The sequence below is a fragment of the Salvelinus sp. IW2-2015 genome, linkage group LG30 (genome assembly GCF_002910315.2).
Source record: "Salvelinus sp. IW2-2015 linkage group LG30, ASM291031v2, whole genome shotgun sequence".
NCBI lineage: Eukaryota > Metazoa > Chordata > Actinopteri > Salmoniformes > Salmonidae > Salvelinus > Salvelinus sp. IW2-2015.
This window is the reverse complement of record NC_036869.1, coordinates 17016192-17029435: the sequence shown is the minus strand read 5'-3', so window position 1 is coordinate 17029435 and position 13244 is coordinate 17016192. Positions and strand designations below refer to the sequence as shown.

The window sequence follows — 13244 nt, the reverse complement described above, 5'->3', positions numbered from 1 at the left end:
AGTCCTGTTGTCACGGTAACCACAGTGGAGGGCTAGTGCTGTGGAGGAACAAACGGGGRCTGAGTGGGGCGCTGAGAGACGGCAGACGTCACACGTATTACTCCTCTCCGGGGGGTTGGGCTAGGGCACTAATCAATCACTCAAGAAATATCACTTTGACAATGACAAGTCTGACGGTGTTCTATCTGGTTAACCCCACCGCCCCATAATCTGATTGTTCGGCCCCATTATCAACTCATGGTTGCTATCCTGTCCGATCACAGTAAAAAATACCTATAGTAAGCATTACCTGCTGTGTTTTCTATGTTTAAAACAGTAGGGTTGGGGGCAGTTATTTGAATAATTCAGAAAATGAATTGAAAAGCTGTTCTTGAATCTAAAATTCGCTATGTTCATGMTTTACTCAAAGAGTGGAGGAAATTGAGCTGGAATTGAATTAACCCACCTAAGCGGTTTAACCCCTGTCGTCCTGTGCAGATCTCTTCATCAGTCATGGACACACATACGTGCGTGTGCACACACATCCACACACACACACACACACCTAAGAAGACACTTGCGTTTGCCCACTCAGCGAGCATGTCACTCCCAGATAGAGGTCGTTCGTTACCTGTTGACCTCCACAGCCTCTAGCCTTCCAGCTGTAGTGAGGCCTTGTTAGCTTGACCCAGACTGCCCTGGTGAGATGTTTTCTACATGGCCCCCCAGACCATAGCTGTAGCCCTGCATTTAGATGTTAGAGGCCTGGGAAGAGAGGACTATGCGCTTCAACCGGAGGCCAACAGGTCTTTAAACAGGCAGGCTAACCTACTGTCAACCTCTGTGATGATGAAAAACTACGAGAAGCGTCTTGAAGGTTTCTTATGATGTTTGAAGTCTATTCRACTTTTTTAGAACTCTTCGGTTTACTGTAGTTCAACTACGCTCATGGTAGCCTACATTCTCAACAGAGATACCGCAATGCAGTACTGGGACTTTGAATTGAACCCAATTTGATCCTTACTGTATCATATGCCTGTGGGCTATTGTTTACGTACAGTGAGAGTGGGGTCTATAATCTCAGTATGGGCCTATGGATTCACTTTATTGATCTCTCCCATTGTTGCTCTTTTATCTGAGATTTGATCAGATATGAGCTTGCGGACATGTTGCACTATAAGTGTGTTTGTGTGTGGACGCTTCATCCTCACACTTTCTCCTTTTATCTCCTCAGAGCAGTTACCCGGTGTGGGATGACTTCATCAGCAAGGCCGGGAAGCTACAATCACAGCTCAGGTAAACAAACAAACAAACAAACACACACATACTATACTGTGTGTCTCTATTTTTCCGAATACACACACGCATGCACACACACACTCCATTTACCCAACCTCCTTATAAAAAAAAACAATCCCTCTTCAAATGTTCTTTGTTATCTGTCTAGAAGATTGTCACACACACCCCGGCCTGGTCTTGTCAGCCTGTTTCTGGATCATTGGGCTTGGCACCGGCTTACAGTTGTGCACAGTCACAGCTGAAGGTCATGCGAGTGAAAAAATAAATTAACCTTTCATCAACTTAGATTAATGATCAAATCATAAAGTCATTATCTCAGGACGCTAGATCAGCGCGGCGCGCCAGAAGCTTTTATTATAACCCAGGGTTACACTGGGTTAACCCGCTGAAAAACGTCTATACTTCGTCGTCCCGCTGCGGTGTTGTGGGAAAAAAGTGTTCCTGAGAAATCCTACCATTTACTCTCCACAGGTAGAGCAAAATATTACAAACAGTACATGCATTTTTCTAGTTGAATATTCTTAAGCTCTTTCTCACCACATGGTACATTTTTWTWTMTWWTWTTTTTTATTTAACCTTTATTTAARTAGGCAAGGCAGTTAAGAATTTACAATGACGGCCTACCCTGGCTAGACCCGGACGACGCTGGGCCAATTGTGCGCTGCCCTATGGGACTCCCGATCACGGCCAGATGTGATACAGCCTGGATTCGAACCAGGGACTGTAGTGGCGCCTCTTGCTCTGAGATGCAGTGCCTTGACCGCTGCGCCATTCGGGAGCCCAAAAATGGTGTGTCTACAATAGCTTGTGTGTGAAGCCATTTTTTTTGCATCTGTGTACTGCACCATGCATGTACGTGCTTACGTGACACACACCTCTGCAATCTAAAACAGTAGCAGTGCACCAACTGCATGTGAAAGGAAGTGAGTTCCGGCGTGCCAAAGGGCAGATGTCCAAACCCTCTGCAGTTCCAATTGTGTGCAATCTAGTCTGGGTGTTTTCCTAACATCGCTTTAAAGGAGAATTTTGCTTTTTTAAATGGCATCTTATAAAAGGGTCCAGACCCTTTTTTAGCGATTCASTTCCTCATCCTCGTTGTGCAGTACGGAGGTTCTGAAAAAAACATGAATAAATGCTCCAAAAACACCCACATATGTCCTTTTTAGTTTCTCAAAAACAAGTGTCTGGACCCTTCTACAACTTGCCATTTACATCAACAATTTTAATTGGGTTTATTATTTTTAAATACCTCATGTGAATGTAGAGTATACAAGCCTACTCTTTAGGTTACCGTGCTCTGCTTTAAATAACTAAGAATGCATGCCTCCACTTAGCCTTGTGTTTTTTTGAGCTCAAATTAGTCATTACTTCATTAAGAATGAGAGAAAAGCAATGTTTCGATTGCACATTATACAATAGAGTACCATCATGCAGCATGTGGCTCAGTTGCATTTCCTGAAATGATTTATGACATCAAATTGGATGATGATACCTTGCCTACCTACTGAATTCAATTTCAGCTTAGTTTCTTGTCAACAAAGGTCAGTCTCTACTTGATATAATTTCAAGGATGTCTGGAACAGACACTTTACTAATGGATTTGTTTCTCTGGCTGCATGATAATCTCAAAATGCATAAATGCAAGGGCATAGAGGTAAAAAGGCCTCAACAATCATCTAGGTTAAATCTACCGTGACCCCTTTATCCACACTTTTGTACCCCCATGGTGGTTGCTTTTGGTTACCACCTAAGGGGGTTTGAAATTGTGTAAATATGGGGATGGTTGAAGGTTAACATTTTCATATTGTTGGATGGTGAATACTCATAAAAGGTAAAGCTTTGGATTCAACCCCAGTCTTTTCCCTAGTTCATTTTCCAGGAGGGGCGCAAAGGCCTCCAAAACAACATGCGTCCCCCCATCCTGGCTCTCTGGCATCAAATTCTAAATTGAAACCAATACAAACCCATACTCTTTTAGGTGGGGGGGGGCAACAGAGCTAGATGGAGGAACCCAACCCACCTCTACAATTGTAGGGGTAACACTGACCCAAACATGACCAGACTACTAACCCTTTCCCTGAGCATATGGGGCTACTAGTGAAGTGATTCAAAGCGTGGTAAATATGAGTGTTGTATGGTTGTTGGCCTATATTGTACACATGGTATGTTCTGCTGTCAATAACAATCAGAATGGTGACCAGCTGTGTCTGTCATCTTCCAGGACGACAGTTGTCGCGGTAGCCGCCTTCCTGGATGCCTTTCAGAAAGTGGCTGATCTGGCAACCGGCAGCAGAGGTAAGCAGATGTGCCTCATAGCCGGGGGGCTATGAAGTGTGTGTGGTTTGGAGGGCGAATGGCAGTGGGGTATTTGTGGGGGCTGGTTGTGATGCTAAGGACATGTTTTCTCCGTGTTGCTGTTGTAGTCTTTCATGTTCTATACATGTATAAGAGTCTGGTTGTCTTGATCATTTAGAATGATTTCCAAAGATCCACATCACAGTAATGTATATGTCCCTCTTTAGCCAGCTCTCTGCTTAGCCTTTCATTTGGACTTCAAAGAGCCACRAATAGTCATGCTCACTCACCCTCCTGTTAACCTCTTAACCTCTAACCTGACATGCTGGCAGACACTTGAACCCTGAGCTGTCCACATCATTGATGGATGCATGTACAGTATATCCATGTCTTGGAAACTGAAGTGTACATACCCAGTATCCTAATACACTATGGAAGCGTCTTCGTCAACGAACAGCTAAATGTCAACATAACTGGAGCTGCCTTGTCATTTCTGAAGGCATGACACTACCTAACTGACGATGTGAGGAATATTTTGGCCATACACACTTTTATGTGGTAATAGTTAGCGTATTACATTTATGACAGCCTTACGAATGCTATATGAATGTCTTCTTAAGGAGTAGACTCGCTCACCTTCAACAATCTGAACTGTCAAGCTTCCATCAGCAGGAATTGGGGTTATAATGTGGTTGACAGAGTGGTTGTAACATGCAGGAAGGGGTGGTTTGTGGTTAGGTCAGGGTTGGTCTGTCTGCCCACTACAGAGCCCTGTCATGATCACTGACTGTCACAGTGACAAAGCGAGCCACAATCAGGCAGTCACTCATCACTTAGCTAATTTAAGGGCCAGTAGGTCAGTGGAGCGTTGTCATGTAATGTGAAGGGTGTCACATCTTAAATTGGTTCCTAGAACTGTCATGTTCCCTCAAACACTTGAAGTTTTTCCAGTGTAAACATGAGAAGATGGTTCAAAAACACGACCGCACCTTCCTGGGCGGTTGAACCGCGAATTGTGGTTGTCGTCGCTTCTGTGACGGTGCAGGTTTGTTGTGAGACCACTTTTATGTGTTGAGACTGAGCACCTCAAGAGAGGGTTTACAGTTGAAGTCGACAGAGAGTGCATGTCCTGAATAGAATGGACTTCCTTTGGAGACTTTTGTCACTTTAAGTGGTAAGGTGGGATACACGACAATGGACAGAGTGAAGTGTGAATGGTGACCTCCTTTTCCACTCCTCTCCRTCTTTTTCTCCCTCCTTTCTCTGTCAGAGTCAAGGCTGTTTCAATAACATGTAGACTCATACCCACAGCGATTACCAAGGTTTTAGGCCATAACAAAGGAAATGCATTGGCCTTTATTATCAATATGTAAAATAAATAATTTCATTATTAAAACCCCTCTGATTCTTCAGTAATATGATCTCATCCCTTCCGATCCAAATACATGCTTTTCAATACCTCACTCACTTTATTCAGTCCTATAATGTTTATTGGTTCTGGCTGCCATAGATTTAGTTTAATCCTACATAAGCTACATAACCCATTTTATACATGTCCACGTATGTATATCCTGCTGTATATTATCACAGCTAGTCAGTCAGACGCTCACAAGTCAAAGGCCACAGTTGGAGGCCTTTCAGGCCACAGTTGGAGTCCTTTCAACACAAAGGATGAAAGGTCAACATCTGACGATACCTTTCAACTGTGTAGGTGTATGGGAATATCAACCCAGCGCAGGGAGGAGTCACAGTGGAAATAGCCACGAGTAAAAAATAAAAGCATTTTCTTATACTGAGCACCTCAATCCAGTTTGTCTATGTGATTTCTTTCAAAACCAGTTTTATAATAGGCTATTGTAAAGTATTGCCTAGGAGAGAGATTCTGAACTGGTGGTTCAAAAAAGGTTTTGAATGTGTCACGGTTGTCTGAGTAAAGAAATMACATAAACTAGGTGGGAAGTGTGTAGAAATTGAACTTACATTTTTTMATCATTTAATCTCTGAACAATTTCTCTTCAATCACAGTATTTTCAAAATAGAGCTATTGTATTAGCAGCACTGTTTTGGGTGATTTTGTGGTCTTTGTGGTTAATTAACGTTCTTCATCAAGAATATGGGCAAAATTYTATTATTGACAATGAGAGGTGGGAATGTTGTTCCCTTGTCATATAATATCAAAATAGCATTAAAAAATGTTTTCCAGATTGCATTTAGGCGATTCTTTTTCGCGACGTGAACTTTGGGTCGCGACTGAGACAACCTGGTTCAATTTGTGTCCCGAGGCAAAACCAGTTGAGAACCACTTGCCTAGGAGAGTAGGTTGAAGAATGAGATTGTCTGCCACAGTGTAGTCCAAATGTGTAATCAGCATGTGTATGTTTACAGATGTCTTTGTTGTACGATAGGTCTGTCTTTGCTCCATGTCAACAGGCATTGTCATATATAGACATGAAAACGTCATTATGGCAGGTTCCATAGATGCGCCACACAGCACCGTGATTAGCCATTGGCTGTCTTTGTGTGTGAGTCCCTAGACGGGGGAGATTGACTGAGTGTAGGGAGGGCCATTTTTCAATCTAAAGTGGAGTACACCTAAAATAGCAGAGCTTTGCCCTCCTTTTTTATTACTCGGTCTGACTGCCTGGGTGTGGTGTGAGACAGGCCGTATTATGACCACGTACGGTCAGGGTGGTGACCACGGTCAGGGCCCAACACAACATCCAGTCWCGGCTTTGTTTATGGGACACACAGGGCCACTAATGTTTGTCTTCTTTGTGCCCTTTGTTTGTGCTTTATGCGTCTTACAGGGTCATTTGTTCCAATGCGTGTTACCTATTATCCACTTACGCAGTCACACAGCCTTTGAGTAACTATAAGGTTCCTAAAGGATAGGCCTACAATTGTCAGTGCCCAGCCCAGATTGTCTAAACTACCAGTTTAAACAGTCACACTACTCAAGTCCACACCTCTATCCTTCATCCTTAATCCAGGATAAACACTCCTTTGGTAAGCTACGCTATGCCCCCACCTCATTTTCATATTTATCTGCGTCTCAAAGAGGCCGTCACGAGCGGGTGGCCATATCTGCTTGGCTCCTGTCCTGTCCATCCACACAGCAGCTAGTCACAGCCAGACCGGTGCTCATGGCAACAAGTATGGAAATCAGGAGGGCTGGTCCCACCTCTGGAGCCATGCTGCAGGACTACCTAGTAGCTCAGCAGTGGGAAGCAGCATAAGCAATAGGAGTAGACCATTATGAGGTGCAGTGTATGACATAAGTGTGTTATGACACCTGACATAGGACTTTGTTTATGTTGATGAGCCCTTGTTCAGTGTGATGGAAATGTGATTTCAATTTCCAATGGATCTGAACACCGAGGTTTGTAAAGGTGATGATTGCTTGCACCAGATCATGTGATAAGCCCTTTGTGTTATTTCATGGACATTTGGCACTCAAATTGAATGCTAAGTGCACCATAGAACTAGAAGTTACAGAACAGTCATCACTTCCAAAAGCAAGTATTAAACACATGTTTGCTACTCACACTCACATTGACATTTCAGTGTGTATGCAACAAGCATTCAACAGCTAAATCTATCCGACTTCCTCTGACGCAGCACTGCTAATGTGAAAACCTGGAGACACAGTCATTCTGCCTGCTCTATTTCTATATCCACCTATTTGCTATGTACTGTGTGGGTGTGGTTGCCATGGCGCCCCACTGCCAGGAAGGATTCCTTTCCTGAAGTGCTCGGGGTGTTGTGGCAGGAGCCGCGCCAGATGTCAGTAACCATTCTGTGTTGCCTTTGAGAGGTTTAGATCATGCAGGTAAAAAAGGCTAGCCTGGTCCCAGATCTGTTTGTGCTGCCTTGCCAGCTCATACATGTGAAAAAGACTAGGAGTGGCCAAGAGAGCACAAAGACAGTGGCGTAGCGCACTTTCGCAAGGCTCCCTYCAAGGTCCAAGCAAGGCCSCCCATGGGGCAGAGAGAAAACTGTGAAGTATTATAGCTTATTTCATGCTATTTTACACATTTTGCCCTGAGGCTAAGAMAATATGTTGCTGTTTTAGAGCTTAGAGATTCTTGAAAGACYGGACAATCTCAACTTTTTTCCCACAAATATTAGTCTTAATATTAACAAAATGTTAAATTATATATTTTGATAGCTTAAACTTTGGTCTATCACACCATGTAAAGGAACAACCTCCTAATTATTATAAATTTTTCATCAAACACAACTAACTGGATTTTTGTCAACTTCTTCAGACAGCATGAAAGGCATTTCATTTGGACAATAATGGTCCAACAAGTGTTTAAAGGCCTTGATTGTTTCATTCTAAAATGAGATTATTGAAAAAAGTAATAGAAATCTCCAAACATATTTTTATTTTATAGCACTCTTAAATGTTCCAGGGCTAATTACATTTAGAACATGAAACAACATTTATAAAGCAAACATTATCTCTTAGGCCTATAGCACAGCAAATTGTTTAAGCATATGTTGCAGGACAGTGATTATAATATTTTGAGTCCATCAGAGTTGACAACAGATACGGAAAACAGAAWTTTTTTACTCTGAAAATAAAAGTTCAATACAAACATTTGTAAAATATGGGAAATTATTCACCAATTATTCATTTGAAAATCCCCAATAAAAACACAACCATTTTATCAAATCTTTCAGCACTCTGACGGKGTTGACGTTAGACAAAAATCTGACAGAGTTGATGTTTTACGCAGACAAAAATGACATCTTTCTTCTTCATTCAAGTGGTATACACAGTAGCAATTGGATTGCTTTGTGGCTCTAAAACGTAAATAAAAGTAACATATTTGAATCCAAATTAATATTCTATCAGGCAGACAGTTTAGGATTGTGACCATGGTGATTTCAATATTGTTTGTTTAAATCTATCAAAGCTAGAGAACTTTCCAGACCATGAGTGGTCTTGTTGCACTACATGTAATAAGGACATGAATAAGGGGTCCTTATTGTATAGCTGACCCTGCTCATTCCTGATTCATTTAGGATTTTAGAGTTGACCAAATCTCGGGACACATATTTTAGGAATCACAGTTGAGATAAATATTCTTTCAAGTCACAGAGGGCTATTGCAAGAAACTACATAAGATCATTTTCAGTTAATATCCATTATTGKCACTTTTTAGAATTTTAGTGACAGAGGTGAAAGGGTTTGATGATTCACTTAGATATATACTGTAAGATCAGGGGYTGTGGAGAAATGACTGTTGCAGCAGGACTTGCATTAACGTCACACGCATTGGTTAAATTTGAAGGGAATGGAGTTCCACCTCCTTAGGTTTAGAGAAAACCGTTAAAAATGGTAATTGAAAAACAAGGCCTACTGAGAATATGAAAATGTGAATATCCACATCAAACCATATGCTAGGTCCTAATTGATGATTGTAAAATGTACTACAACATACATAAAACCTTCAGACAGATGATATGTAGTTATTATGTAGATCAATTGGTGGCCCACAGTTTCATCACCGGCCCATAAGCTGATTTGATGTGGCCGGCCAAGGCCTTTTTGTTTATGTCCCCTGGAGGACATGCAAGTGGGCAGATTACCGGAGGATGCACAGTGAGGGGTCCCCACACAGACAGAAGGACAGGCATGCCAGTCAGTGGGAAAGGCCTCGGTGCCGTCAACTGTACAGATGGACTCCTTTTATAGCTTCTGCTTTTATGATCTCATCTCTGCAAAAGAGAGAGATCAAATTTACTGCATCGCGCAAGACAATGCGTTCTTATAATCTCAAGAGATTTCCAGTGTTTTCAAATTTTCACTGTAAAGGGGTAGATTTGTTGAATTGTTTGTGCTAGTGCAAAGGTAGAACCAATTATTTTCCAAAGGGTTAATCAAAGGGTTTACTATAATATCAAAGGCTTACTAAGGGAATGCCGGAGACCTAAAGGTAAAATGTAAGTAGAGGCAACTTCATGTTTTAGCTTTGTGCTTTGTTTTTGTTCGTTTTATTTAGGCGCTATTGAAAATATCAGTGAAAATTTTGACCTGGTAAATCACATACTAAACTCAGCAAAAAAAGAAACGTCCTCTCACTGTCAACTGCTTTTATTTTCAGCGAACTTAACATGTGTAAATATTTGTATGAACATAACAAGATTCAACAACTGAGACATAAACTGAACAAGTTCCACAGTGACATGTGCAAACAGAATGGAATAATGTGTCCCTGAACAAGGGGCGGTCAAAATCCAAGTAACAGGCAGTATCTGGTGTGGCCACCAGCTGCATTAAGTATGCAGTGCATCTCCACCTCATGGCTGCCCAGATTTGCCAGTTCTTGCTGTGAGATGTTACCCCACTCTTCACCAAGGCACCTTCAAGTTCCCGGACATTTCTGGAGGGAATGGCCCTAGCCCTCACCCTCCGATCCAACAGGTCCCAGACGTGCTCAATGGGATTGAGATCCGGGCTCTTCGCTGGCCATGGCAGAACACTGACATCTCTGTCTTGCAGGAAATCACGCACAGAACGAGCAGTATGGCTGGTAGCATTGTCATGCTGGAGCGTCATGTCAGGATGAGCCTGCAGGAAGGGTACCACATGATGGAGGAGGATGTCTTCCCTGTAAGCACATCGTTGAGATTGCCTGCAATAACAACAAGTTCAGTCCGATGATGCTGTGACACACTGCCCAGACCATGATGGACCTCCACTTCAATCGATTCCGCTTCAGAGTACAGGCCTCGGTGTAACGCTCATTCCTTCGATGATAAACGCGAATCCGACCATCATCCTGGTGAGAAAAACCGCGACTCGTCAGTGAAGAGCACTTTTTTGCAGTCCTATCTGGTCCATCGAGGGTGGGTTTGTGCCGGGTTGCCGGTGATGTCTGGTGAGGACCTGTCTTACAACAAGCCTACAAGCCTCGTCAGCCTCTCTCAGCCTATTGCGGACAGTCTGAGCACTGATGGAGGGATTGTGCATTCCTGGTGTAACTCGGGCAGTTGTTGTTGCATCCTGTACTGTCCCGCAGGTGTGATGTTCGGATGTACCATCCTGTGCAGGTTTTGTTACACGTGGTCTGCCACTGCGAGGACGATCAGCTGTCCCTCCTATCTCCCTGTAGCACTGTCTTAGGCGTCTCACAATACGGACATTGCAATTTATTGCCTGGCCACATCTGCAGTCCTCATGCCTCCTTGCAGCATGCTAAGGCACGTTCACGCAGATGAGCAGGGACCCTGGGCATCTTTCTTTTGGTGTTTTTCGGAGTCAGTAGAAAGGCCTCTTTAGGGTCCTAATTTTTCATAACTGTGACCTTAATTGCCTACCGTCTGTAAGCTGTTAGTGTCTTAACGGCCGTTCCACAGGTGCATGTTCATTAATTGTTTATCGTTCATTGAACAAGCATGGGAAACAGTGTTTAAACCCTTTACAATGAAGAMCTGTGAAGTTATTTGGATTTTTACAAATTATCTTTGAAAGACAGGGTCCTGAAAAAGGGACTTTTGCTGAGTTTAGTAAATCACATTATGTTGATGAATTCAATTTTTGGGTTGCTTTTGCTGAATCTACTTTCCTTAGTAGCTAAGCCTGTTAGACAGAGACTTACCTGACAGTTTTGGCCACGGTCCAATTTTAACAACATTCAACCTAGCAGCTCACCCTCAATGTAAACCTCCCTGTAGTCCCTGCAGTCTCTCTTTCTAAGCCCACAGCTTCACCTCAAACCTTTGTAGCTCTATGAAGCTCTACTCCCGACCCACCCACCGCTACCCCGTGGGTGAAATCTACAGCAAAGGATATGTTTCTTCCCGAATAATTTTACATGAGTTGTTTGCCACAAGGTCATAAATGATTCAATTAGAGAAACCTCAGTAGATTCCATTATATAATTAAGTCACGGTTGAGGGATAAATCCTAGGCGTTGCACTCGACCTAAAAGTCTATTCTCCCTGCAGTTCACTGAAAAGTCGGTTTGTGGSAATGGTGTGGCCAGGTCTCTTCCTGTTGCGTGCCTAAACTGCGTTTAGGAAACTGCGTTTCCCCCTGATCCCATGTCGCATAAGGTACTCTGGGAAACACGAGACCGCTATGTATCTACTCTACTCTCAACTCAGTGGCCACGTTCCAACAATCTCATATCTTCCTAACCTCATCCCCTCTCCTTCAGTGCCACTGATCTGAAAGGACTTTTTCCGAACGGTCTCAAATATCCTCCTTCCGTCATCGCCCATCCTTCACACCTACTGGTCTGAAAGGACTTCATAGGTGAATGAATCATAGGCAAAATCATATTCCATGCATTCACATGTCGGAGGCCACAAAGGAAAGGACATGAGGAAAGGAAAGTCGAATGTGTTCCAATGTGTGTGGTCTGGCAGAGTTGATAGGGCAACAAGCCCCACCTGTCCCCCTCCATATAGATTATACTGACATTAATTGAGTGTGTAATAATATAATTACAAGCAGGCTGATGTGGTCTGTAGCATAGCAACAGCTGGCGGAGTTCCTGACYTCACTGTGCACTTGATCAACTGTCAGTATGTTTGGAGGGGAGGGAATGTGCTCTGCTTCTCTAGATGCATACATGAAATGCCTCCCGCAGATTCAGTGCTGTGTATGATGCAATTTACATGGTTGGCTAGGCTAGTAGAAGGATCTGAGGCATAAATGACAAGTATTCTCAGACTGCCTGTGATGTGTGAAGTGGTCAGTTGTAGCCTGTATGAAAGATAGAAGTGTTGACATAAACCCATAGCTTATGGCACCATATGATATACTGTAAGAAGGTGGTATAACGACTCCTTTTCGCACTCTCTCTCTCACACACTTTCTCTCTCTCTCTCGTCCATGCATGCATTTAGTCCAATCCAGTTGTTATCATTCAACACCCTCAATTGTGGCATTCTCAAACATGTTGCTATCTAATTTCCATGCAAGCAGTGTGTGATTTGGGTAGCTGGCGAAGCACGCTCAATCTATGTAATAAAACAGCGATTGTAATTTTTTGTTACCAAGCCAATAGTGAAAATAGCTGAACACCTGCATCCAACTATCCACATTGCCCTTTCTCCTGTAGKGTGTTTGGCTATGTTCTCCCCCAGCTGACCGTACAGCCAGAGTACATGTTTGAATTATTAACTAGGATCACCCAGCAGGTGAGTCTCTGTGTTCTTTCATGTACTTCACATCACCCCCCCCACCCCCGTTTAATTAGTTATGAAGCCCTGCTCGCCTCTGCTCGTTAGTGTGAATCAAACAGCATAATTTACCGACCTTGCGTCTGTTGATATCTACTATAAAAATGTATTTACTATGAATGTGATGTGGTTGTCTCACTTAGCTATCTTAAGATAGAATAAGAGCATATGCTAAATGACTAAAATGTACATTTTAAAATGTTGGTCTGTTACCAAGGCCCAGTATAGCCCGGTAGTTGTAGCCACAATGGAGTAGATCTCGATGTGTTCCTGGTTCGAGTCAAGGTAGGGGCGAGAGAGGGACGGAAGCTATACTGTTACACTGGCAATACTAAAGTGCCTATAAGACAGCATCCAATAGTCAAAGGTATATGAAATACAAATCGTATAGAGAGAAATAGTCCTATAATAACTACAACCTAAACTTCTTACTCTGGGAATATTGAGGCTCATGTTAAAAGGAACCACCA

The 13244-nt window shown here is 42.8% G+C and overlaps 1 protein-coding gene across 3 annotated transcripts in view; it reads left to right on the top strand.

Annotated features, from left to right (window-relative positions):
- The window catches only part of LOC111955193 (protein MTSS 1-like), a 54345-nt gene that overhangs the window by 4583 nt on the left and 36518 nt on the right, over window positions 1–13244 (top strand). For all 3 annotated transcript variants that reach the window (XM_070436057.1, XM_023975336.2, XM_023975332.2), the window contains exons 2-3: window positions 1214–1275; window positions 3500–3573. In XM_070436057.1, coding sequence (XP_070292158.1) covers window positions 1214–1275; window positions 3500–3573 — 136 coding nt within the window. The remainder of the gene's footprint in view (window positions 1–1213; window positions 1276–3499; window positions 3574–13244) is intronic.